The sequence below is a fragment of the Rattus rattus genome, chromosome 2, assembly GCF_011064425.1.
Source record: "Rattus rattus isolate New Zealand chromosome 2, Rrattus_CSIRO_v1, whole genome shotgun sequence".
NCBI classification, from domain to species: domain Eukaryota; kingdom Metazoa; phylum Chordata; class Mammalia; order Rodentia; family Muridae; genus Rattus; species Rattus rattus.
The window spans coordinates 172,334,356-172,360,700 of record NC_046155.1 but is presented as its reverse complement, the minus strand read 5'-3'; the positions used below and the strand labels follow the sequence as shown (position 1 = coordinate 172,360,700).

Genomic DNA, 26,345 nt, shown 5'->3' with positions numbered 1-26,345 from the left:
CTGCCTCCTGAGTACAGTGATCGATGGTGTGCACCACGACTGCTGGCTTCATTTTATTCTTTAAAAGCATATTAGACGTTGCTGGCTAAATAGTCCTGACCAAGGAGGCCTTAGAGGTTTTGTAAGTCAAGGCTACACAACTAGGAAGTGGTGCCTTAGTTTTGTATGTCTTGTATGGGTGTAGTCTCAGCACTTAGGAGACTGAGACAGGAGGATTCTTGTGTTGGGAATAGATAATGCGTCCCAGGCTGACTAGGCTCCACCAAAAGTAATTGCAAAATAATTAATGTGAATGAATGATTCAGTGTTACAGCAATGGGAGACTTGGGAATCGGTCTCATGGTGGTCGAAAGAGTCCTCTACTTCCTATCCGCTGCCCTTTCCAGTTCTAGTGTCAAATGTCCATCGGGCTGAGTCAGCCGGCCCCTTCTGGCTTCAATGACTCTTTCCTGGGTCGTCGTAAATTTTTCTCTCGTATGACCTAAGGGTAAGGCCAGGACTCCCACGCTCACCCCCGATGTGTCTAATCTAAATCCGTGCACAAGGGAGGGTCTCAGGAACTGGGGTTTCTTTGTGGGTGCAGGTAACTGGACAGGGCCTTCCCAGTGCTTAAGAAAGTGAACCATAGCTTCGAAAGCCAAAGCCAGGAAGCAGGCTTCTTTGGGGCAGCCATCATCCATCCCCTCCCTACCCTCACACCTTCCTTCCACCTGCTCGAAGACAAATGAACGAACAGCTGACCCACTATCACACAGGAAGAAGTAGGGGCTGTCAGCTTGGGCCTACACCAAGATTCCCCAGTGTGACCCCGGAGACCTGCACAGCTAGAAGTCACATGAACCAGAGCCCTAGGGACAGGGTGGAGCTTGAGGTCCGGGTGTCAATCGCAGAGATGCATGGCCTATAAATATTAAAAAACAAATAAAACCACAATGATTTTACAGAGGATGCTGGGACACTGGGACTGGTACCCTCTAATGTGTCACAGGCAGGGGGAGTAATGGAGAAGGAAGGGGTTTGGGGTAGGAGAGCCAAGAGGCCCAGCTGGTCTGCGCTCATTTCCTGACCCTGTGGTTGTTGCCAGGTGCAAAAGCTGTGAGGAATGTAGAGGTCACCACAGGACTTCAGAAGTAAGGCAAATGGCAGACATTCAGGCTATGGAGACCCAATAAAATCAAAATGGTGGGATGAGAAGAGGGTCTGGGAGGATGGTAGAAATAGACATCATCCAGTCATGACTTTTCTTAATATCGGAGGGCCTTAAGCCATTATTTATAACGTAAGAATCTTTGAATGCATTATAAAAGAAGTAAACCTTAAAAAAATGGGTTTTGAGACAGGTGGGGTTGTGGGGGAGAAAAAGGAAGAAGGGACAGTCCCCGCAGCAAGAAGGGTTGACATAGATCAAGGCCTTGGGCAGATTCCCTGCGCACAGCTCATGGGACTCTGGGAGATGCCCCTGGGGTAAGGTCAGGAGAAATAAAAGGGAAGGACCCTCAGACACCAGCACAGCACAGCGGGAGCAGAGACCATGGAGTCCTCCTCTCTACTTCTCTGCAAAGGGCTCCTGCTCACAGGTGAGGCCAGTCTTGGAGTGGCGTGGGGGGGACTCTGGCAGGAAGGGACCCTGGGAGCAGACTCTGCTTCAGGCTGAGAGGAGAGGACACAGGGAGCGACCCAGGCTGCCCGGGTGGATGTTCTCAGGGAGCAAGGAGTGTTCAGAGGGGAGGAATACTTTATATTTATTTAAAGTTAGTCACCAGTGCCCACAGGGTCCATGGCTGTGCCCTGACTGTTGGAGTCCTCACTGGGGTGGCCATGGTAATGGGGATTTGCTCCCTGCCAGAGATTGCCCAGAGCATGGTACACAGAGGACCCCAAATGCCCTGGTCAGATGCAGGCCCCTCAGGGGCTCTGGGATGGGGTCAGGGCCTTGACGCTGAGCTGTGGGTGAGCTTGGAGTTTCCAAGCAGGAGCACATGGTGGGAGGAGTGCACGGCACAGGGCGGTGCTGAGGCTTCTGACTCAGGAGAGGTGGGCCAGGCCATGGGGTGGAGGGAGGATGGAGAAGGGCCTGGGACCCAACAGTGGGCCTGGGAGTCTCCTCCCTGGGAGGAGGAAGAGCTGGCAGCAGGGCAGAGAGGAAATGTTGGGACAAGCGAGGAGGTGGCCCTGGAGAGATTCCCTGGATGGGAAGAGAGAAGTGAGTTGCAGTCCAGGACTCAGACAAGGATCTGTCTTTGAGGCCACAGGATTTATGCAGTGCTGGAGGGGCTTGGCGTGGCTGGGAAGGGGACAGCAGGAAAGCAGGATTATCACTGTGGGGAAGTGAGGAATCCATGGGGTGGAGAAGCTGGGGAGGAAGGGTGCCTTAGGTGCTTCCCTGGGTGAGCAGGGGAGGCCTTAACCCTGTGAAGTTGGAGGTTGTATGTTCCTAGGTGCCTGTCACTCTCAGGAATGGGGACATTTGGGAAGGACATTGTCTTAGGAGCTGAGAGAGGTTGTTCCCATCTTCATACAGCTCCAGGGAGCCCAGAACCTACTGGAAGGGCAGCCGTGGGAGATAGGGGAGTAGCTATCTGCTGATATTCCCCAATACACACATTCATGCGCATACACACACACACACACACACACATACACACACACACTCATACACACACACTCACACATTGAGGCACACACACACACACACATTCATGCACAGACACCCATACACACACACTCACACTCACACACACACACACACACACACACACACTCGCCCGGTGGTCAGGGGAGACAGGTGAAGTCACACATTTGGAAACGACAATTCTTAGACACTGACTCTTCCGCTTCTACAAGCTGGACAGGGAGGGGGAAAGGAGATAGATCTTCTTGGGTTGTAAATTGTTGGGTCTCTTACTGGCCTTTAGAATCTACGAGAGTGTTTCCCATGTGTCCGAGTAGCCTATTAGACAGTGTTATGGATGAACTGGTTCAGGCTTGGATTAAAGAGGGACCCATGGATATAAGCATCAGGATTAGAGGAACCAGCTCAGTGTCTGCTTGAAAGAGACTCTGTGGAGAACTTCGACGCCATGGGTTTCAAGGCTCAATGCCTCTCGTCTGAGTTTGGCTTCCACCAGGCCTGAGTGGTTGAAACACACCAGCAAACTTAGCCTAGATCAGTGGTTCTCAGCCTGTGGGTCTCAACCCCTTTGAAGGCTGGACGATCCTTTCACAGGGGTCTAACTTCAGATATAATATTTGTATTATGATTCATAGCAGTAGCCAAATTACAGTTATTAAGTAGCAACAAAATAATGTTGGGGGGTAGGAGTCTGTCATTGGCTCTAAACTGAAAATCCTGTAAGCCCCTAAATACCCCTAGTCCTACAATTCATTCATTCATTCATTCACTCATTCACTCATTCACTCATTCTTCCACAGAAGTCTGGGCCTTTCTCAGACTCATGACCTTCCCAGAGCCCTTTCCCTAGCCCCTGTCCTCACAAAGCCCTAGCCTGCATCGACTGGAAGACAGGGCACTGAGAGATGATCCAGCAAAGGGTTACTGCAGACTCAGAGAACAGAACAGCAACATTTGGTAGTGATGGCCCAGGGTCTCTAGAGGAGAAGGTCAGGGAAGGCATCCCTACCCCAAATGTAATTCTTGTGGAGAGTGAGTGGGGAGCCATGCAGACACGAGAGGAGAGAGATCCGTACAAAGGTCACTCCAGCTTCGGGGGACTGGGAACATAGATGATGAAGTTTCCCTGCACCAAGTGAGAGGACGCCCTCACCCCACACCTCGGCAGAAGATGAACACACCTACCTGTTCCGGACCTGGGCCTCCTCTCAGCGATCACTAAGCTTCTGACACTGATGGACTTTTTTTCTTTCTCCCTAGCTTCCATTCTAACCTGCTGGAATGCACCCGCCGCTGCCGAGCTCACTATTGAATTAGTGCCACCCATGGTTGCCGAAGGCGGAAACTCCGTTCTGTTTGTGCATGAAATGCCATTGAATGTCCAGGCGTTTTACTGGTACAAACAGAGAGATCCGACGAAGAGCTATGAAGTCGCGCGGTACTTAACACCCACCAACGAAAGTTCGAAGATGCCTCAGCACAGCGGCCGGAAAACCGTATTCTACAGTGGATCCCTGCTGATCAGAAATGTCACCCAGGCCGACAGTGGAGTCTACACCTTACTAACATTTAACACAGAAATGCAAAGCGAATTAACACATGTGCATCTGGAAGTACGCGGTAGGTGGTTGCGGGATCTCTGGGTGCTAGGGGTCGGGATGAGCTCGGTCTGTTTTACACGTTTCGGACCATCGGGCATCAGCTATGCCCATCTCCTTCTGCGTGCGTCTCCTTGCTGGCGTTTGAGCATTTAGTGCAGGACATACACCTGGGAGAAAAAACTACAATAGGTCAGAGTCCCTTCCCTGACTCCACCCCCAGAGAAGAGGGCGCACTCTGTAATACAGTCTGAGTGTTGGGGCTTCGTCATGAACGTGGCCCTGAGAAAGACTCTTGGGATTCTAGCAGGGTCTGGCTGAGAAAACCATGGGGCCCCCACAGTAAGGTGGCCACAAGAAAGCCCTGACTCCAGATCTCTATATGAGCGTCCAGTCCAGGGGACCCTGGGACCTTCACGTCCTGTGAGAGATGACAGGGATCAAGGCTTTACTGCTCGTTTGTCTCACATCAGGTGGAACCAGTCCATGCACTGTGTGGAGGACCACAATCAGGCTAGGTCACCCGGGCACACCCTTCTCCTGAGTCTCAGTATGGAGGGCCCAGAAAGACAGGTGCCCGTGCTGTGACTCAAGGATACAGGTCCTCCTGGCAACTGCTTGCCCTCAGGGGTGCAGCCCACTCAACTCTCCCTGAAGGCAGAGTAATACTCTGACATTTTGAGCAGCCTCCATCTCTAAAGAGGAGTTCTTCTTTACATTACAAACATAGCAATGATCATTTATCAGTGCTTATTATTATCATTATTATTATTATTATCACTATTATTATTATTGGTTTGGTTTTTCAAGACAGGGTTTCTCTATGTAGCCCTAGCTATCCTAGAACTCACTCTGTAGACCAGGCTAACCTTGAACTCATGGAGAGCTGCCTACCTCTGCCTCTGCCTCTGCCTCTGCCTCTGCCCCTCCCTCTGCCTCACACCTTGCCCTGCCCCTGCCCCTGCCCCTGGCCCTAAGCAGGTCTCTCTTCCTCTGCCTCTGCCTCTGACTCTGCCCCTTCCTCTGACTCTGCCCCTGCCCCTGCCCCTGGCCTGGCCCTGCCCCTGCCCCCTGCCCCCTGCCTCCTCTGCCCCCTGCCTCTGCCCCTGCCTCTGCCCCTGCCCCTCCCCCTGCCCCTGCCCCTCCCTCCTGCCCTCTGTCTCTGCCTCTGCCTCTGCCTCTGTCTCTCTGCCTCTGCATCTCTACCTCTGCCCCTGCCTCTGCCCCTGCCTCTGCCTCTGCCCCTGCCCCTGCCCCTGCCCCCTGCCCCTGCCCCTGCCCCTGCCCCTGCCCCTGCCCCTGCCCCCCTGCCTCCTCTGCCCCTGCCCCTGCCCCTGCCCCTGCCCCTGCCCCTGCCCCTGCCCCTGCCTCTGCCTCTGCCTCTGCCTCTGCCTCTGCCTCTGCCTCTGCCTCTGCCTCGTGCTGGGATTAAAGGCATGCCCAGCCAAGTGCTCTATTATTTAAAAACAGAAACACAGGAAATACAGTGGCTGCATTAGGGCCACATAGACCATGGGTGGCAGATCTGAAGCAGTACCTATCTGTCTACTGCCTCGGCCCCAAACTTCTCCAGACTGGAGGTCACACTAGATGTCTATGGACCAGAGCGGGCTCTTTGGGATCTGAGGGTGAGCCGTCATCATTCAGTCCCTTCCTCTGTTCCTTCACAGAGCCTGTGGTACAGCCCACCCTCCAAGCAGACAGCACCACAGTAACAGAAGCTGGTTCTGTGACCCTCACCTGCCTCTCAGAAGACCCTGGACTCTCCATCCGTTGGTTCTTCAATCACCAGGGCCTGTATTTCAATGACAGGATGACTTTGTCCCAGAAAAACAGCAGACTCAGCATAGACCGAGCCAGGTGGGAGGATGCCGGGGAGTATCAGTGTGAGGTCTCCAATGGGTACAGCTCTAAGATGAGCCTCCCAGTCCAAATATCTGTGACGAGTGGGTGACCTTGCCTCTCGTCGTGCGCCGCAGTGGGGAGACTTGTTTGTCAATAAGAAAAGTGAAGAAAAATTCTAGGGAAGACACCAAGACAGCCAGCGTGGTGATGAAGACTGGCCATCTCAGGATAAAACACAAGTCAGGGGGCTGGAGAGACGGCTCAGAGGTTAAGAGCACTGACTGCTCTTCCAGAGGTCCTGAGTTCAAATCCCAGCAACCACATGGTGGCTCACAACTCTATCTGTAATGGCCTTCTTCTGGTGTTATAAATAAATCTTAAAAAAAAAAAATCCATGAGTCATCGGGAACATGTGTTTGAACCAGCTAGGGTTACAAAGAGAGACCTAGTCTCAAAATAAAATAAAATAAAATAAAATAAAATAAAATAAAATAAAATAGGGGTTGGGGATTTAGCTCAGTGGTAGAACGCTTGCCTAGCAAGCGCAAGGCCCTGGGTTCGGTCCCCAGCTCCGAAAAAAAGAAAAGAAAAGAAAAATCAGCACAGTAAGTCAAACTACAAAGGGATTATAATTAATGGCTTAGGTTCTGAGTCAAATATGGCCAGTCCTCCAGATCATTCCAGGAACCCCCAAGTCTCTGGATGTTCCAAGCCCCTGATGAAGACGGTGTGCCCTGTTTGCCTAGAGACAGACACATCCTCCTCTCACATGTGCCAGTCAATTCTGATGCCCAACACCGATGCTGCCCAGACACCTTTCCAAACCATTCCGAAACACATTCCATTTCCCACAGCCCTGATAGCGGTCACTCTACTTCTGCCTCTGTGTACGTGGCATTTGTCTTTTCCATTAGCATCCTAGGAAGCATGCGTCTGTTCTCCCAGGCCGCCTGACCCGTGTCGTCACGCACTCTAGGCAGCGCTTGCCAACCGAGTCTTCTTTCTGGTGTTCTGTTGTGTCCCCAGTGCTGGCTACTGACCTAGGAGATTATACACACCAGACAAGGGCTCTACGGCCCTGCTTCTGGGTTTGTTTATTTGTTCATTTATTTATTTGAGACAAGATCTCACTATCTAACCCTGCCCAGCCTGGAACTTGCTGTGTAGATCAAGCTGGCCTTGAATTCACAGAGATCCACCTGTCTCTGCCTCCGGAATGCTGGGATTAAACCCATGAACCACCATGCATGCCCAGATTAATTTTTTCTAATTACATGTGTGCACGTGTGTCCATGTGATGATATATGCGTGTGAATACAAGTGTTCTCAAAGGCTAAAAGTGTTGGGTCCCAATATCCCCTCCCCACCTCCAAGATAGAGTTACAGGTGGTGGTGAGTCACCCAACATGGGTACTGAACACTGAACTTGGGTTGTTTTCAAAGGTAGTGCGACTTTTTAACCCCTGAGTTATCTCTGCCAACCATTTCCCCAGCCCCTCTTTTTTGTTTGTTCGTTTCTTTCTTTCTTTCATTTGTTTGTTTGTTTGTTTGTTTGTTTTTCTAAGACAGGGTTTCTCTGGGTAGCTCTGGCTATCCTGGAATTCACTATGTAGAACAGGCTGGTTTCCAACCCAGAGAGATCTGCCTGCCTCTAACTCCCAAATGCTGGAATTAGAGGCATGCACCATGACCACCAGGCTCCTTTTGGTTTCTTGATCTGAGGTCTCATGTAGCTCAAACTTCATAAGTAGGCAAGGTTGAGTTTGAACTCCCGATCCTCCCAAATGCAAGGATTATAAGCACTCACCCACACCTATTTTGCCAGGGTTTTATTTATGTACATACACACCCATAAACAAAAATTTAAACCAGGAGTTTCAGTGAATGGCTGAATTCCTGTCATTTTTAGAGGCTGAAGCAGGAGGATCAATGCAAGTTAGAGGCTAGCGACATGGCAAGATCCTATGCCAAAAAGAAACCAACACACACACACACACACACACACACACACACTAAATAAATAACAAATAAATAAATTTTTAAGATGTTTCTAATAAATAATAAAATAAATAATTTTAATTAAAATTAAACTAAATCTAGGTTCTGCAGATGAGAGGAAACACTAGGTGTTTGTCTTTCTAAATTTGGCTTCCGGGCTGGGGATTTAGCTCAGTGGTAGAGCCCTTACCTAGGAAGCGCAAGGCCCTGGGTTCGGCCCCCAGCTCCGAAAAAAAAAAGAAAAAAAAAAAAAAAAAAAAAAAAATTTGGCTTCCCTCTCCCCCACTGACTATATATGCCACACTTTCTTTTTTTTTTTTTCCCGGAGCAAGCGCTCTACCACTGAGCTAAATCCCCAACCCCTTATGCCACACTTTCATAGTCAGTCATCCCCTGAGGGACATCAGGCTTGTTCCGGTTTCTAGCTAGTGGAATAATGCAGGATAAACACAAATGTGAAGGTGAAGTGGGATAAGGCAGGAAAGACCAACTGACGCATGTAGCCATCACCTGTGTCGTCTGTTTCCCAAAGCATGACTTCACTTGCTACCTGGAACAGAATGACCTGGAAGAAATATCTAAACAATGGGTCCTTGCCCTTAACAACCTGCTGACTTCCCAAAAGGCTTCTGTGAAATCTCACCTTGTGGCTTCAGAGTCTAAAACGAGAATTCAAACTGGCCTGGGGATTGAAACCTTTCAGGAGCGATCCTGGCTTTGGTCCACTAGTGACATCTCTTCTCTTCTACTCTTGTTGGTGTTGGGGTAGCTTATTCCAGAAAGATTCCCACAACATTTCTGGAGGCCCTAGCAGGGTATCCTTCACCAGGATCCCAATTCCAAAACAGCCAGGGCTGCCTTGAAAGCAAACAACACAAGAAGTGTTGCATATGTACTTGGGGGTCTCAAGGTTGCCAACACTGACCCAACAAGTTACCAAAGACTGTCCCCAACTTGCTCAGAATAACCCCCCCATGCTAGCACAAAAACTGAGATCCTGCCCATTTAAACACCTAGGAGTGGTCTTCACTGACATTGAACCCAACAGAAGGTAACAATACTGGTGTGCACTGTCTCGGGTGGGGCCCTTCCTACCTGCATGGAGAATTAGCTTGGAACTTGTGCACACGCTACCACCCGTCAATCTTTAGACATGAGTGTGAAAATGAATAAGACTTAAAATGACACTGGCCAAACACTACCCAAAAACAGGCCTTCCTTGGCCAGAAATTTTGCCACCTGTAGGGTTTAGGAGGCACTGTATGCCTATAAATGCAGTTACTCTCCTTTTGAAGTCATGTTTGGCCACCCACATCCATTGCTCCCAAAGGACTCGGGGACCTCTATTGGACACACCTGCCCTACGTGGTTCTTTGTTTTTGTTTTTTGAGACAGGGTTTCTCTGTTTAGCCCTGTCTGTCCTGGAACTCACTCGGTAGACCAGGCTGGCTTCAAACTCAGAGATCCACCTGCCTCTGCCTCCTGAGTGCTGAGACTAAAGGCACGTGCCACCACCCGACTTCCAGTAGCTCTTGAAAGACTTAGTTGACACTCCACAAAAATTTGATGGTGTCAAGTTCAGAAGTTTGGTCTGGTTCTTCCTCCCAGCCCCACGCTCCCAGAAATAAGACTCAGACTCAAATATATTTACAAATACCTGGGCCCTATTGCTAGGCTCTTCTCTGACTGGCTCATGACTTAAAATAACCCATTTATTCTAATCTACATTCTGCCGTGTGGCTGGTTACCTGTGCTCAAGTACCATGCGCCTGTCTCGTCAAATCTTCTCAGGTGTGGGAATCCTTTCTGCCTCCCAGATGGTCCACCTCCTATTTCCTGCCTAAGCCACAGGCCGTCAGATTTTTATTGACAGATGCCACATCCATTCAGACACAAGATATTCTCTCTACAGTCAAGGTATGGATATACCATAAGGCTGTGTGGATCTAAGCCAGAAGCGGTCCCTGAAAGCCGACCCAAAACAGCTTCTGAAGTTGGCCACTTCAAATGACCTCAGAATAGAGACAATGGCTCTACATTACTCTCTCATGTCCTTATTGATCCTGTGGATCTATATCTGAAGCATTTCCTCAGTCTCGTCCCAGGGAAGTTGTAATTGCTGGACCCCCATTACTCATATGCCCCCCAGAGGGGTTTTGCCCTATCTCCTTCCTTGGGAATAGATCGGCCACAGATCATCCCTCAGACCTCATCATGTCGCTGTGGAACTGACCACACTGGTAAAACAGACTGACTCCTTTTGGAGATGTCCCCAGTCAGTGACAGCCTAAGGGCAAGGGGCCGGAAGTCAAAGCAATTGAGGGGGAACTATTGGTGTTACCTTAAATACTGGCCATGTGGAGACGTCACCATAAAAGGAGCTCCCAGAGAGCCACAAGGAATTAAAGCCCTAAAGGGTCCTTGTGGGGCAACCTGGGAGGAATATGGGAACTGACCATAAAAGAGCCCTTCATGTGGGAAAGCCACATCTCAAAATGCTGGCTTTATTAAAGGCCAGCTACGGATTTCTTAATCTAACAGACCCATCTCTAGGTCAGGACTGCTGGACATCACGTGCTTGTGCGAAGGTAAGTTACCTGTAAGGAGTAAGAATGCCCAACCAAAGCCTGACTAATAACATCAAAGGGGTATGTTTAACTGGGCCACCTGCTCAGGTCATGGAAGTAGGTCAATGTGTGGGAAATGAAAGGGGCTGAACCAGGCTGGTTAAGAGAGCAGTAGCTCCTAATGGTACACACTTCACCTGCCCTTAAGGTGTTTACACCTGCGACCCAGGAGACCGAGGCTGACCGATACTCTACTGAGATGTGCTCCCAGGAAGTAATGTCCAGTTATACGTACATCCCTTAGATTAAAAATAATAAGAGAACTCCTGTACTTTTACCAGTCTTGCTAGGAATGGCCCTGACAGGGTCCATGGCGGTGCCTTTGCACTAGGATCCAGCAAGTTCAGCACAGCCAGCGCCCACCGACACCACACACACTGTGATCAAAGATTAACTGTTGTTCAGGAAAAGCAGAGTCACTCTCCAGCCTCCAAAACACTGGTGGGGAATTAGATTGACTACCACTGAAGAAGAAGGCATGTCCAGGATTTTAAATAAAGAATGCTGTTTTATGCTAATTAATCAGGAATAGTACAGGGAGATGCCAAAGGTGTGTTACTGGAAAAGTAAGGTAGAGGTACCAGGAGAGCCAATGGAGTAAATACGGACAACACAGGGGCCCGACTGGCTCCGCCAGAGTACCAACCCCTTTCCTCAGGATCTTAATGGAGGTGAAGAGAGAAGGAAGTAGAACAAGAACCATTATTATAATTACCCACTTGTTCAGTGTTTTGCTCAAAGCACTGTCTGTACTGCTTAATTGGCAAGTGTGACTTCACTCACCACCTGGAACAGAATGGCCTGGAGAAACCTCAAACAACCAGGCTGTCGCCCTGCCACTGAAGCCGCAAAGGCTTCTGCAAAACTCTCCCTCAACTGCCCCACCCTGTGGCTTTAGAGTATAAAATGAGACTACAAGCCTGACCTGCAATCGAAGCCTTCCGGGAGCTCTCCTGGCTTTGGTCCACCAGTGAAGGCTCCTCTCCCTCTCACTGGTCCCCACACAAGGACTTCCCCCTTACTTTTCTCTTTATTTCTTTTAAATTTATCTTCTTTGCGCGCGCGCGTGCGCGCGCGCGCGCGCGCGTGTGTGTGTGTTTGTGTTGTGTGCATTTGTGTGTGTGTGTATTAGTGGTGTTTGTGTGAGTGGTATGTGAGTGTATGTGTGTGTTTGTGTGTGTGAGTGTGTGTGTGTAAGTCAGAGGACAACTGGAGGGGTCGGTTCTCTCCTTCCTCCATACAGGTTTTAGAGATTGTGTGTGATTGTGTATGTGTTTGTGTGTGTGTGTAATGTGTGTGAGTGTATGTGAGTTTTTGTGTAAGAGTGTTTGTGTGTGTATGTTAGTGGTGTGTGTGTGTTTGTGTGTGTGTTAGTGGTGTGTGTTTGTGTGTATGTGTTTGTGTGTATGTGTGAGTGTGTTTGTGTTTGTATGTCAGTGGTGTGTGTGTGTCTGTGTGAGTGTCTGTGTGAGTGTGTGTGTGTGTGTGTGTGTGTGTGTGTGTGTGTGTGTGTGTGTGTGTGTGTGTGTAAGTCAGAGGACAACTGGAGGAGTCAGTTCTCTCCTTCCTCCATACAGGTTCTAGAGATTGAACACAGATCTGTGTGTGTGTGTGTGTGTGTGTGTGTTTGTGTTGTGTGTGTTTGTGTGTGTATGTTAGTGGTGTGTGTGTGTTTTTGTGTGCTAGTGGTGTGTGTGTTTATGTGTGTATGTGTGTATGTCAGTGGTGTGTATGTGAGTGTTTGTATGTATGTGTGTGAGAGTGTTTGTGTGCATGTTAGTGGTGTCTGTGTGTGTGTGTGTGTGTGTGTGTGTGTGTGAGTCAGAGGACAACTGAAGGGAGTCAGTTCTCTCAGGCTTGGCAGCAGATGTCTTTATCCATTGATCTATTTGCCTGGTGCAGTTTTTATATTTTTGAGACAAAGTCTGACTCTGTAATCCAGGCTAGCCAGAGTCCTTATAGAACACAGGATAGCCTCAAATCCATAACAATTCATTTCCATGGATTTACAGACACTGTGTCTGTCCAATTCCTATCTTTATTTTATGTACTTATGTATTTATATTTATAAGAAAACATATCCCTAGGCTCAACTAAATAGAGCATTGCATAAGCATAGAAAGACAGTTACATTTTTAGGTCTACAGGGTAATTTCTTGTTAAGACTATTTCTGCTGGGCAGTGGTGGTGCATACCTTAAATCCCAGCAGGCATATCTCTGAGTTCAAGGCCAGCCTGGTGTACAGAGTGAGTTCCAAGACAGCCAGGACTACACAGAGAAACCCTGTCTAAATAAACAAACAAACAAACAAACAATTAAATAACCAACCCACTATTCCTGAGACTGGTGCGGTGGCATATGCCTCTAATGTAACCCCTTGGGAAGCGAAGCTGGAGGATCAGGACTCCAGTAGATCCTCCCCTACAAGGCTCGTTCTAGGCCTGTCTGGGCTACATAAAATTCTGAGTTTAAAAAAACAAAATCACTGGAGAGAAGGCTGAAACATGCCTTCTGAACGTGAAAGAGATAATGTCATGAACTTAATAGCAGCTGTGAGTTACTGCTCAAGGCCTGTAAGAGACTGGGCCCATCAACATTTCACCACAGTTTAGGAAGGGGTTGAGATGCTGGAGAGAAGACTCAGTGTTTAAGAGCTCTTGCTACTCTTGCAGATTCGGCTCCCAAACTCCTAGGTTCTTATGCTCTCTTCTACCTCTGTGGACACTGCATGCACACTTACATACATGCAGATAAGAACTCAAATACATAAAGTATGTGAAAATTTTTTAATTTTTCACCAGTCGCAGTGGGTGAGTCATATTCCCAGTAGTGTATTCAGTTAAAAGATGCCCTCACCCGAGTAATTAACGTCCTATCTGCAACCCCAGATAAATGCCACACGCCCTGCAAAAAAAAAAAATACCGAAAATAGGAACATTTGGGGGAAGAAAGGATTTTGGTGGAAGAGAAAGAAAGTAAGCTAATGGTAATGGGGAAATATTATGAGAGCAGATTATAATTATAATTTAAAACAAAGCTCAAAAGAATAAAACTTCTATTCCCAGCATGCCCTTAGGGATAGCTTTGGGATGGAGGAGCGCTAGAACCACATTTCCCGAAATGCAACGCTCACTCAGCCTACTTTTAACCTATGGAAATTGTCCTTATACAGAGACCTTCATCCACAATGCATTTGGTGCATGCATTTGGAGGCTAGCTCTCTTGATAGGAAAAAGGCAATCGCAGAGCATGCTGGGAAGCCTTCTAGTCTGGGGCCACCTTTACTTGCCAACGCATGCGTTTAAACTACAACTCCCAGAGGGCCGTGCCTGAAGAGGAAGGCGGGTTCTCCTGCCGGAAGTCAGTTTTAGCCCTGGGCCCCACAACTGCAAGCAGAGCCGGAGCCGCCCAGTTACAGCGGGACCCGGGCCTCGGGGTCCAGACAGGGGTCGCCATGGTAACGGGGGGAGCGTCGTACCGGGGACAGGCAGAGGGAGGGTTCATATACGGTCCCCGGGGTTTCGGTTTGGAGCTGACAAGCTTCCTCCTGCCGCGGATGATCCGGGCCGGGCGCAGGTTCTCGGGATTCGGGTCAGGAATGGGGGTTAGGGGCTCGACGCTGCGCTGCGGGGTGTGCTTATGGTTCCAAGCAAAGGATTTGGAGGGGAAAGAGTGTCCAGGGGAGGGACTGCCCTGGTGGAGACTTTTGGGGGAGATTTTGAAACCACAGAGGCGGGAGAAGATATTGGAGATGAGGAAGGGATGATGGAGAAGAGCTGGAGACTCTACAGACAGTGTAGGGAGGGTTCCTTAGGAGAAGGAAGGAGCTGGTTTTAAGGAGAGCTAGTGTTGGGAAGTTGGATATGGCCAGGGGAAGAAGAGGACCCTGGAGACCGGAAGTCGGCCCCTGTACTTTTAGGGTTAGGTTGCTGCAAAAAAAAAAAAAAAAAAGAGTGAGGGCTCTAGCAGTAGAAAGTGGATTCTAGGAGAAAATGGGGAAGCTTCTCTTCCACAGAGAAGAAGTCTGGGGTGCAGAGTAGGCTTGGAGGCATGATATTTGAGGAGGGGAGCTTTGAGAGCAAGGACTAAGCACTGCATTTAGGGGAACCTCCACCTTCAAGATGGGCCTTTTGGAACTGAGAGTTCTTTGGATAGGGACTTGGGGAAGAAGACTTGGGAGAGAGATGTCAGTAGAGGACTTGTAACTTCGATGCGACCTTTGTAACAAGGGAAGCCAGCCTTGGACAGGGAGAAGGGATGCTTGTAATGAAGGTTGGGTGAAGTTTCACAGAGTGGGGCCAAAGGTGCGCGCGCGGTGGAGGTTGGGGGATGGAAGTTACAACGGAACATCAGGGGAGGTGGCTGTGATGGCCGGAAGGCTCCCTGAGGGTTCAGCACATGGATATAGGGACTAGGGGCTTCTCAGATGTGTTCCCAGGAGTAGAACGGTTCTCACTGAGGGAAACAGAAAGATCTACTGGTTGGGGGTCAGGGGTAGGACACAGAAGGCTTAACTCAGCCCTGCTTCCAGCTATTATTCCCTTTGCTTCTGTGCCGGGCCCTGCTCTAGCCTGCCTGTGCCCACCCCTTCCCTTCCTGAGCTGCCCAGAACTGGGTTTCCCTGGCTCAGCAGAAGTAGTTCTTGGAAGGAGCATGTAACATCCTGTTGGTGGTTTTCTGCTTAGGTTAAGTAAGGCAGATGGATTGAGTAAAGAATGAGGCTCACAGAAGACCATGGAGGCCAGGAAAGAATCCAGCGCTCAGGGTAAAGACTTTGAGGAACTAGCTCTGCTTTCTGGTTGTGATAAATGCTTTCCTTGGGTCTTAGCTTTATCATCTGTAAAATGGGCAAGAGTATATATGTCTGGACAGACAGGACTCAAAACTAGGCTTCCCAGCAGGGAAACTTTGAGCCCTGATTTTCTCTTTTTTCACCCCCCCCCCCTGTACCTAGGATTGAACCCTGGCAGAGGATTGAACCTGGGGTCTTGGGCATGCTGCATGAGTACTTTACTCATTCAGCTAAATTCCCAGCCTTGTGGTTTCTCTCTTCTCCCTCCTCTCTCTTCCACCCGCTCTGCACGCCCCCCTCCCCTTTCCTTTTTATTGAGGATGAAACCCAGAGCCTGGTATGTGGTAGTAAGTCACATACATCTCCTGCCACTGAACTACACTTCAGTCCTTTCTTGTGTTTTATTCATTTTATGTTACATATGTGGAGGTCCGAAGTGACCTGTGGAGTCAGCCCTCTCCTTCCACTATGTGGGGTCTCAGGGATCAAACTTGGGTCTTTGGCCTGGCAACCTGAGCCTGTACCTACTGAACACTCACCCTCCTTCTGTCTGTCTGTCTCTCTCTCTGTGTCTTTTCTTCTCTTCTTCTTCTCCTTAGACAGGGTCTTGCAGGTATTCCAGGCTGCCTTTGAACTCCCAACCTCCTGGTCTTAGCATTCCCGGTATCTACAATCACAGATGTGCATCACTGGATGGCTGGGGCATGAGTTTCTGAAAGTGAAATGATAGGCCACACTTTACAGGCTGGGGTTGTATGACGTGTAGCATATAGTAGCCATCTGCTGGGCCTCGTATCGATATTACCCTATTCATTGGTCTAGTGAAGGAGGGAGCCCCATTATGTCCATTACATGGAAGGGGAAGCTGAGGCCCACAGGGTTAAGGGACCTGCCCTTGAACATAAAGCCACTGCCTGTTAGTACTCCAGTGTTTTCTGGCTCAGAGTGTGCTCTCAGCTGCTTGACTGAATGCATCTAGGGTAGCGGTTCTCAACCATCATGTCCCCTCTGGGGGTTCAGTGCCCGTCATGGGGGTCACTTAAGACCATCAGAAAACACAGATATTTATATTCTGATTCATAGCAGTACCAAAACTACAGTTATGAAGTAGTAACAAAAATTTTATGGTTGGGGGTCCCCACAACATGAGGAACCCCCAAAAGTATTAGGAAGGTTGAAGACCACTGGACTAGGTCACACGATTGCTCATTTTACTGGGGACTCGGTGAGGACTGGGGACTGTGCTGAGCACTTACGGCTTTAACTCAGTTGTTTTGTTTCCTGTAGTACTGGGGATTGAGCCCCAGGCCTGGAGCATAGTAAGCAAGCAAGCACTCTATCTGCGATTCATCCTCTCATCTCACCAAGCTGCCTAGGCGGTCCTTGAACTTGTGATCCTCTTGCCTCAGCCTCCCAAAAAGCTGGGCTGATAGGCCTGTGCCACCAGGTCCACCTGACTCACTCAGCTTTCAGAATTGCTCTCTGACAGGTGACCTTCTGAGCCAGACAGAAGGTAGTCAGGTTAACACAGAATGTGTGGTCGAGTCAGACCCCCTGTGGGTGGTTTTTCTTTTGTGGTTTACGGATCACAGTGCAGCTCAGGATCACAGTGCAGCTCAGGGCACAGCTCAGGCACAGCTCACGGTGCAGTACACTGAGGCCCCCAACAGTTTGCATATTTAAGTGTCAAGAAGGCCCACTTGCTCTGCCTGGAAGGTGCGAGGCTCCAGGTTCCAGCTGGGAATTCAACAAAACAACAAACACCATGGTTGAAGTGGCTCTGAGGATAAAAGCACTTGTCACATAGTCCCGACAACCTGAGTTTTATACCAGGAACCCAAGGTGGGAAGGGACAAATGGCCCCCCTCAAAACCTTCTGACTTCCACACAAGCAAGCACCAGATGCCGGAAAGCTCTCTAACACCTCCCGGAGAGGACGGACAGTTTGCCGGCAGTCCAGCAGTTCTGCTCTAGTAGCTAGCCAGAAACCAAGCCATACGCACAGACTTGTATGCCGTTTCTCACTGTAGCTCGGAAGTGCAGGCTGTACGGTTGGCCATGAGCTGAAGATGCATAAATGAGTGAGGTGGTGGAGATCCGTCAGTGGAGCAGCGCTGGCCCGTAATCGGGAAGTGGGTGGGATAGGCCTGCAGCTGCAGCGCTTTCAGGCTGAGGCAGGAATGGGCTAAGGGGTTATCTCAGAACATTTGCAGGGGTGAAGTTGTGCTGTCTGACTTTGGGTTTTTTTTGTTTTGTTTTGTTTTGTTTTTTTGTTATTTTTGAGACCGGGTTTGATATTGTAGCCTCTGATGGTCTAGAACTCAGTATGTAAACTAAGCTTAAGCTTGCCTCATACTTACAGTAATCCTCCTGCCTCTGCCTCCAGGGTCTGGGGATTCCACCCAAGCACCAGTAAACCCAGTCATAGTGGCCCACACTTGTAATCTCAGAACTTTGAGAGGCTGAGGCAGGGGGATTGCCCCAAGTTCTTAGCAAACCTAGGCTGCATAGGGAGGCCCTGTCTTTAAAAAAAAAAAAAAAAAACAAACAGAAAAACAAGGGCTGGAGAGGTGGCTCAGCAGTTAAGAGCACTGACTGCTCCTGCAGAGGATCCAGACTTGGTCCTGGCTCCCACATCGGGTGGAGCACACCCATTCACAGCCACCCGGAGTGCTAAGCTCCTAGAGGTCTGATGCTTCTGGTCTCTATGGGCACCTGCACGCAAGTACACATAGGAACACAAGTAACCAAATACAGCCGAGCTCTGTTACATGCCTATGACCCCGGCATTTGGGAAGTGGAAACAAGAAGAGCAGGAGTTCAAGGTCTGCTTGGCCGTGTAGTAAGTTTGAAGCCATCCTGGGCTGCAGGAGACACAGTCTCCAAAAAAAAAAAAAAAAAAAAGGCACGTAGTAGGAACGCAGACACACGAAGTCTAAATATAAATACAATTGAGTACTTATGTGGCCAACAGTGGGACAGATGGCTTATGACTTGTTCAGTGGTAGTGCCTGTCATCCCACAGTGTGGCCTGGTGTGGCCTGGCTCAGCAAAAGCACTTGTCCCGAGTCCCCCAGGGAGCAGCTGCAGGCGTGGCTCAGCTCCTGCCTGGCTCACACAGGCCCACAGTGTTTCCCCAGCACCAGGAACGATCCCCGATCCCTGATAAGGTGGAGCATCTTGGACAGCTTGATTTGAGGGTAATGTGGTGGCATCAGAGATGGATATAAGATGAGCTGGAGCCTGGGACTTGGTCAGCCACTCAGTGGAAGCGAGACTGCAACCCATGTCCAGCCTGGGCCCCGCCATCTCTCCCATAGGGTGTCTCGTGGAGCCCACCCTGACCTGTGTCCGTCGTCGTAGTCCCGAGTCTCCCCCACTCCACCCTGCCTCCACTCATCTCCTCCCCATCTCCTCCCCTGCTTGCTCTAGATCCGATTCATTCTCATCCAGAACCGAGCAGGCAAGACACGCCTGGCCAAGTGGTATATGCAGTTCGATGATGACGAGAAGCAGAAGTTGATCGAGGAAGTGCACGCCGTGGTCACCGTCAGAGATGCCAAGCACACCAACTTTGTGGAGGTGACTGACACCCTTCCCGTGCCTACTTCCCTGACACCTCTGCCTCCGGCACCACACCCCTCCCTCCACCTCCTCTATCCACTCTTTTTTTTTTTTTTTTTTTTTTTTTCTTTTTTTTTTCGAGCTGGGGACCAAACCTAGGGTCTTGCATTTGCTAGGCAAGCGCTCTACCACTGAGCTACATCCCCAACCCCCTCCTCTATCCGCTCTAATCCACTAATCCTCTAATCCTCTAATCCACGCTTTTAGCTGGGTTTCTCTTTCAGGGGCTGTGGGCGTGGCTCAGTGAGGAAAGAGTACTCCTTCGTGAGGAGTCGAGTTCGGATCCTCCACACACCCACACACCTGGTTCACTCAGGTGACCTTCCGCCAAGATCTGAAGGGCTGAGGGAGTAGACGTTTTCAGAGCAGGGAACATTCCAAGCCTCAGGGGAGGAGCAGGTGCAAAAGCCCTGAGGCAGAAGCGAGGGTGGAGAGTTCCAGGAGGGGCAGGCGAGGAGAACCTGTGGCTGACTGAGGTCCCGAGATCTTCTGGCATACTTAGTGGCCAGAGCCACAGAACGGTTTTGAGCAGGGGACATGAGATGGCACAAACTTCCAGGATCCCCCATCTGTCTGGGTACTTATTTACTGTTGTGGGGGAGAGCATGTGCGCCACAGTGTGTATGTGTGTGGAGGTCAGAGGACAGCTTGGTGGACTCAGTTTCTCCCTCCACCTTTCTGTGGGCTCAAGGGATGGACCTTGGGGCCAGGCTTGCAAAGTGCCTCTATCTGCTGCCATAGTTTTTTAGTGTCAACTTTACGTTGTTTTTCTGTGTATTCATTTTTAAAAACAGGGCCTTGTGTGCCTCCAGCCTGCCCCAAACTATCCAGCTGAGAATAGCTTTGAATTCCTGATTCACCTGCCTTTACCTCCCAAATGTCCAGGTTACCTGGGTTTTGCCTTTTTGAGACAGGGTCTCACTCTGCAGCCCAGGCTAGCCTGAAAGTCACCATGTAGTCCAGGCTTACCTTGAACTTGCAGCAGTCCTCCTGCCTCAGCCACCTGAGTGCAGGGGAACACAGGTCTAGTCCATCTCGTGGCTGGCTTCAAACTCATAATCCTCCAGCCTCAGCCTCCTTGGTGCTGGGATTACAAGGCTGTACCACCACACTTGGCTGGGATCCCCTTTAAGAAGCAAGAGCAGAAGCAGGAGACCTTCAAGGTAGGACCAGTGTCACACAAAGGGATGCTGGTGATGAAACAGCATCACAGCAGGGGTGGGCGGCTCTCATATGAGTTCCCAGCTGATGGCCCCGTTCTTCTAACACACACACACACACACACACACACACACACACTCACACACACTCACACTCACACTCAACACACCCATACTCACACACACACCTCACACACTCATACTCACACCACACCTCATACTCTCACATACTCATACTCACACTCACACTCATACTCTCACTCATACACTCATACACTCATACTCTCACACACTCATACTCACACTCACACTCATACTCTCACACACTCATACTCACACTCACACTCACACACACCCACACACACACTCACACTCACTCTCACACACACTCACTCACACACACACACTCACACTCACACTCACACACACACTCACACTCACACACACTCACACACACACTCTCACACACTCACTCACACACACACTCATACTCACACACTCACTCACACACACTCACACACACTCTCACACACACACTCACACACACTCACACACTCATACTCACACTCACACACACACAGCAGGTTGGGGGTGAGAAGCAGGAGGTTGGTGTCTGCTCTCATTCTGTAGAGGTGTGTGTAGAGTGGCAGTCACCAATGTGGGAGAGTCTGGAGAAGGAAATGAAAATGGAGTTTGAGCATGTCGGGGTACCCAGGCGCGGGGACTCGCTGGGACAGTGAAGAAGCACGGCCAGGTGCATGCCATTTCATCCCAGGTCCTTCCCATCTAGGGACAGCTCAGGACCCCCGTTGCACTCTGAGCCTGTTAGAGAAGCTGAGCCTGTCTCACGGTGTCCCCGGTGCTGCCTTGAACTGAGATGACACTGAGCAGATGCCACCTGAAGTCAGCCACGTGCGAAGTCCTGAGCTGGGAATAGTGACAGTGCTAATACTCTTAAGAAACTTGGTGGCTACTAGGACTGATGGCTCACACCCTTAATCCAGCACCAAGGAGGTAGAAGCAGCCAATCTCTATGAGTTCAAGGCTAGCCTGGTCTCCATAGAGAGTTTCTAGCCTGCCTGAGCTACATATTGAAACCCTGTCTGCAAAAAGAAAGTCACATGGAAGGCTGAGGCTGGGGTTCAGTTGGTAAAGTGCTTGCCCAGAATGCATCACATAGGGTGGTAGCCTCTGCCTCTAATCCGACATTTGAGAAGCAGGGGCAAGACGGTTCCGTAGCTACATGGTGAGTTTGTGTCCAAGATGGGCTACATACACACTATCTTGAGGGGGAAAAGTGCATCCTTGCAACTCTAACATTGTAGTATATACCTGTAGCCCTAACACCGAGGTGCATGCCTGTAACACAGGCACTGAATTCCTCTGTGTGTTTATGTGTGTGACAGGGCAGAGTGCAGAGGCCAGAGGTCAACCTTGAGGGCCATTCCTCAGGAGCTGTCTACCTTGTGTTTTGAGATAAGGATCTCTCATTATGGCCTGGCGTGCACTGGTTAGTCTAACCTGACAGACCAGAAAACTCCAGCGAGCCGCCTGTCCCAGCCGCCAGCACTGAGGCGAGAGCATGTGGCACGGCGCCTGCCTCTTTGTTGCATAGTGAGACTGTGGATGAGCTGCTCCCGGCCTGTCTCTTTTAGGGAGTGGGGGCCAGGAGTTACTTTTTCAAGACAGGGTTTCTCTGTGCAGCCCTGGCTCTTGGGAAACTCACTCACGCTGTAGACCAGGCTGGCCTCAAACTCAGATCCTCCTGCCTCTGCTTCCTGAGTGCTGGGATTAAAGGCGTTTGCCACCACCACCCAGCTTTTTCTCCTGGTTTAGACCTCTGTAGTCCTCTCTGTAGTCCTGGTTACCTTCTGTCTTTGTCTCTGAGGTGGAAAGATCAGGAAAGAGTTGAAGCTAGTCTGGTCTGTATATAACGTTCCAAAGCAGAGTTGTATAGAGAAGCCTTGTCTCTACAAATAATACATAAATAACGAGCAAAATAATATCTTTAAAAATGAGCTGAGTTGGGGCTGGGGATTTAGGCTCAGTGGTAAAAAAATAAAAAAAAAAAAACAAAAAAAAAAAAAAAAGAGCTGAGCTGAAAAAATAAAATTCCAGGACCCAAAATATGTAGTTCACCACAGTTATCACCAGATGGTGCTCTACACACATCCCAGAGAACTAGAGTTTGGCTAAACACCAGCCACATCCCAATGTGCACATCCTTACCTGTGTTAACTCTGCACTCCTTTTGTTCCTTCACTGTGCTGAGGCCAGAACACAGAGCCTCATGCATACTAGGCAGGGGCTCCACCACTGACAGCCTCAGCCCCTCACTGGGGGATTCTAGACAGGGTCTCTACCACTGAGCCACGCCCCCAGCCCCTCCCTGGGGGATTCTAGGCAGAGGCTCTACCACTAAGCCACGCCCCCAGCCCCTCACTGGGGGATTCCAGGCAGGGGCTCTACCACTGAGCCACGCCCCAGCCCCTGTGCATCTGTCTTTGTCTTTATTCAGTGTACATGCATAGCATTAAGTCGACCCCAGCACAGGTCTGTCTGGAGCAATGTGAGCATTATTCTAATATTTACATGTGTGAGTTGAGTGTCCATTACCTAGAACTCTAAAGTTCAGAATGCCCCAAAGTAAGAACTTCTGTGTTTTGTTTGTTTGTTTATGCTGCCCAGGCTGAGCTGAAATGCCTTCCTCTCAGCCTCCTGAGCCTTTGAGCCAAGTGTAGTGCTGCATGTCTGTGATCCCAGAACCAGGAAAGGAGGAACAGGGATGAGAAGTTCAGGTCCATCCTCAGCTACATAGCCAGTGCAGTCTCAGCCTGGCTACCTGGTAGATTCCATGCCAAAACAACAAACCAGCTGAAACCTATTTCTGTTTTGCATTGAGTTAGGGCCCACTACATAGCCCAGACTTCCTTCAAACATGTGATCCTCCTGCCTTAGCCCCGCACTGCTGCCAGGCCTAGTCACAGTCCCTGCCCTGGCTCCTTCACAATCTGTTCCCTGTGCCTGGAACTCCCCTGTCTTCCAGCTCTCAGCTCACAGTACCCTCCTTCAGGAGACCTCCCTGACTCCCAGGATGAAAGGGATTAGGGTACTGTCCTGAACCCCCAAAACCCAGTCCTCCCTGCCAACCCTGGGATTTCCATCCCACTCTGCTGCTGTCACTACTCTGTCCCTTCGCCCAGGCAGGAACAGCCATGCCTGGGCTCACACACGCGGTGGAACAGTTGGCATCTGGCCCACTCTGCCAGGCTCAGACCTGACTCCTTTCTGCCCACAGTTCCGGAACTTCAAGATCATCTACCGGCGCTACGCTGGCCTCTACTTCTGCATCTGCGTTGATGTCAACGACAACAATCTGGCCTATCTTGAGGCCATCCACAACTTCGTAGAAGTGAGTCAGGTGCCGGCCTAGGAGGCCCTGGAGTGCTGGGGTGGCCACTCGTCCCCCCAAACGCTACCCCCAGCCTCCCTCTCTGTGCATGGGTCTGTCTTTCTAATCTGCCTCTCCCTCCTCACCTCTCTCATCTGCTCCAGCCAAGGACCTCCACTATCTGCCCATCCACTACCCAGCTCCACCTTTGATTATAGTCATGGTGTGACTGTGCTTGTACAATGGTGTGCGCACGTGCGTGTGTGCCTGTATGCGTTGTGTGTACAAGTACAGTGTATGTGCAGGCACCCGAGGACCCAAAAAGCATTGGATATTAGACCCCCTGGTGTTGGACTTGCAGGCAGTTGTGAGCCACCTGATGTGGATGCTGGAAACTGTATTTTGAGTTCTCTAGAAGGACAACCTGTGCTCTTAACCATCGAGCCATCTCTCCAGTTGCACATTCTCACACACACACACACACACACACACACACACACACACACACACACACACACACACACACCCTTTTTTGAGACAGGTCTCATAGAGCCCCAGCTGGCCTCAATCTTGCTATATATATAGCCAGGGATGGCCTTGGATTCCTGCCTCTACCTCCACGGAGCAGGTTTTATGTTGTGCTGGAAATGGGACCCAGGGCTTCGTGAGTGCTTGGCAGACACTGAACTACATCCTGGGCCTCCGGGCCTGTCTCGTTTCATATCGCTGCGTGTGCCCAGCATCTGCGATGTGTGTGCTCATGTAGGCACACATGTACCTTCCATGGCTCACCCATGGAAATCAGAGGACAGGTTTGGGAGTTGGTTCTCTCCTCCCACCATGGGATACAGGGTTCAAACTCAGTTTTGCATAGCGAGCCCTGTTGGTCACAGAGCCAACCTTGTCTGTGCCTGTCTCTTATCACTGGTCTTCTTCTCCCTCGCTCAGGTGTTAAATGAATACTTCCACAATGTCTGTGAACTGGACCTGGTGTTCAACTTCTACAAGGTAGGCTTGTGGGGAAGAGGGCAAGAAGTGGCTGTAGGGATGTGTCCCGGGCACCCCACACACCCCACACTCTCCCCATGCTGTTTCTCTGCTCAGGGTCCACCCACTTGGCACCCCTCCCTCACCCCGGCTTTTCCTGCCCTCCTTCCTTGCCCAGGTTTACACGGTGGTAGATGAGATGTTCCTGGCAGGAGAGATCCGAGAGACGAGCCAGACGAAGGTGCTGAAGCAGCTGCTGATGCTGCAGTCGCTGGAGTGAGGCGGGCCTCCGCCCAGCCCGGCCTGCTGGGCCAACCTGCCTGCTCGTCCCCTGCCAGGCTCGAGGCCCACCCCAGCAGCCCCCTCCCTTCCTCAGCTGGCCCAGAGGAGTGACCCAGCAGGGTCTAGGCCACAGGGGAGGAGGCCAGAACCCACTGCCTCTGGGCCCTACGTGGATGGCAGAGGCCACCGTGATGTCCCGAGTAACTGTGCCATTGTCGTGTGATGCTGTGAGTGTGTGTGTGTGCAGCCCCCAATAAACCTGTGGTCCTGCCTGGCCTGGCTGTCTGACCGTCGTCTGTCTACTCACCCGGGGAGCCAGGGACCCTTCAGAAGCCTTGCCCTTGGTCCATCAGGGAGTCACTCAACAACATCACATTGGTCTGAGAAAAGCAGAGAGCTAAGCATACGTTAGACATACTTCTGCCACACAGGGCCACCAACACTGTGAGGGATAACAGTTCCCCCGATGAAACACTCGCTCCAAAATGCTACTCAGTGACTGCACCTAACAGCACCGAGTCTGCCAGCCGTGCCAGCGTGCACACCCAGCCCTGGGTTTGGTTTGGTTTGGTTTTGGGAGATGGCTTCACTGTGTAGTTTTGCCTAACCTGGAACTCACCTAACCCTCCCTCCCGAGTGCTGAGATTAAGGGGCGAGCCACAAGTTCCAGCTCAGCTCCTGGATTTTTAAGGAGGAGTCTTGACTCCCACCCCCAAGATCAGGGATTGCAGTGTGTTTCTACATCCAGTTTCTGAGAAATTACTTTGTGCTTACAAGATTATGAGGAAGGGTGCCTAGTTGTCTGTTTTTCCGAGGGAGACGACTGGACCCAGGAAGATGACAAGACTAAAGCAAAGTTCACTGCCTGCTTTAGGTTGGTGTGGAGCTGCGGACGGTGCTTCCAAATCTTCATTTCTACCTACTAGGCCCCATGGCCCTGGGAGATGGTTTAGTTCCTCACCAATAGCCATTGCCAAGTGGTCTGGGCCAATTCCTGGTGTTGTCTGTACTTAGCCTGGGTAGACTCGAGCTTTTACCCACTGAGTATGACAGTAGACCTCTGGCCAGTGTGACAATAGAAAAGACCCTTAAACCAGGCCCCGGGTGGGGGTCACATGACTTAATGCCAGATACGTAAGAGATTGAGGCAGGAGGATCACAAATTCACGGCTTGCCTGTGCTACAGTGAGGTCAAGGCCAGTCCAAGCAAATAAATAAGACCCAATCTAGAAAGGCAAAAAGGGCTGGGGGCATGGCTCAGTGGTAGAGCCCCTGCCTGGAATCCCCCAGTGAGGGGCTGGGGGTGTGGCTCAGTGGTAGAGCCCCTGCCTGGAATCCCCCAGGGAGGGGCTGGGGATGTGGCTCAGTGGTAGATTGCCCAGTAAGTATGTGTGAGGCCTTGAGTTCA

The 26,345-nt window shown here is 50.4% G+C and overlaps 2 protein-coding genes across 2 annotated transcripts; both read left to right on the top strand.

The window, feature by feature from the left end:
* Positions 1–1,440: 1,440 nt before the first annotated feature.
* LOC116892582 (carcinoembryonic antigen-related cell adhesion molecule 3-like) lies at positions 1,441–6,456 on the top strand. The gene is made up of 3 exons (XM_032894363.1): positions 1,441–1,577; positions 3,893–4,252; positions 5,901–6,456. Exons 1-3 carry the CDS (start codon positions 1,532–1,534, stop codon positions 6,182–6,184), a joined length of 690 nt encoding a protein of 229 aa, XP_032750254.1. The 5' UTR covers positions 1,441–1,531; the 3' UTR covers positions 6,185–6,456.
* A 7,510-nt stretch (positions 6,457–13,966) lies between these two features.
* Positions 13,967–25,213, top strand: Ap2s1 (adaptor related protein complex 2 subunit sigma 1). The gene is made up of 5 exons (XM_032894366.1): positions 13,967–14,158; positions 18,926–19,075; positions 23,576–23,689; positions 24,617–24,676; positions 24,834–25,213. The coding sequence occupies exons 1-5, from the start codon at positions 13,997–13,999 to the stop codon at positions 24,933–24,935; spliced, it is 588 nt and encodes a 195-aa protein (XP_032750257.1). The 5' UTR covers positions 13,967–13,996; the 3' UTR covers positions 24,936–25,213.
* The last annotated feature ends 1,132 nt before the right edge of the window (positions 25,214–26,345 follow it).

Bases quoted from the DNA above. Each gene is read 5' to 3' on its own strand.
- LOC116892582 (XM_032894363.1), top strand. From the start codon at position 1,532: ATGGAGTCCTCCTCTCTACTTCTCTGCAAAGGGCTCCTGCTCACAG. The intron at 1,578-3,892 runs GTGAGGCCAGTC...CTTTCTCCCTAG, and splicing joins CAAAGGGCTCCTGCTCACAG to CTTCCATTCTAACCTGCTGG. The intron at 4,253-5,900 runs GTAGGTGGTTGC...GTTCCTTCACAG, and splicing joins TGTGCATCTGGAAGTACGCG to AGCCTGTGGTACAGCCCACC.
- Ap2s1 (XM_032894366.1), top strand. From the start codon at position 13,997: ATGCGTTTAAACTACAACTCCCAGAGGGCCGTGCCTGAAGAGGAAGGC. The intron at 19,076-23,575 runs GTGACTGACACC...TTCTGCCCACAG, and splicing joins AGCACACCAACTTTGTGGAG to TTCCGGAACTTCAAGATCAT. The intron at 23,690-24,616 runs GTGAGTCAGGTG...TCCCTCGCTCAG, and splicing joins CCATCCACAACTTCGTAGAA to GTGTTAAATGAATACTTCCA.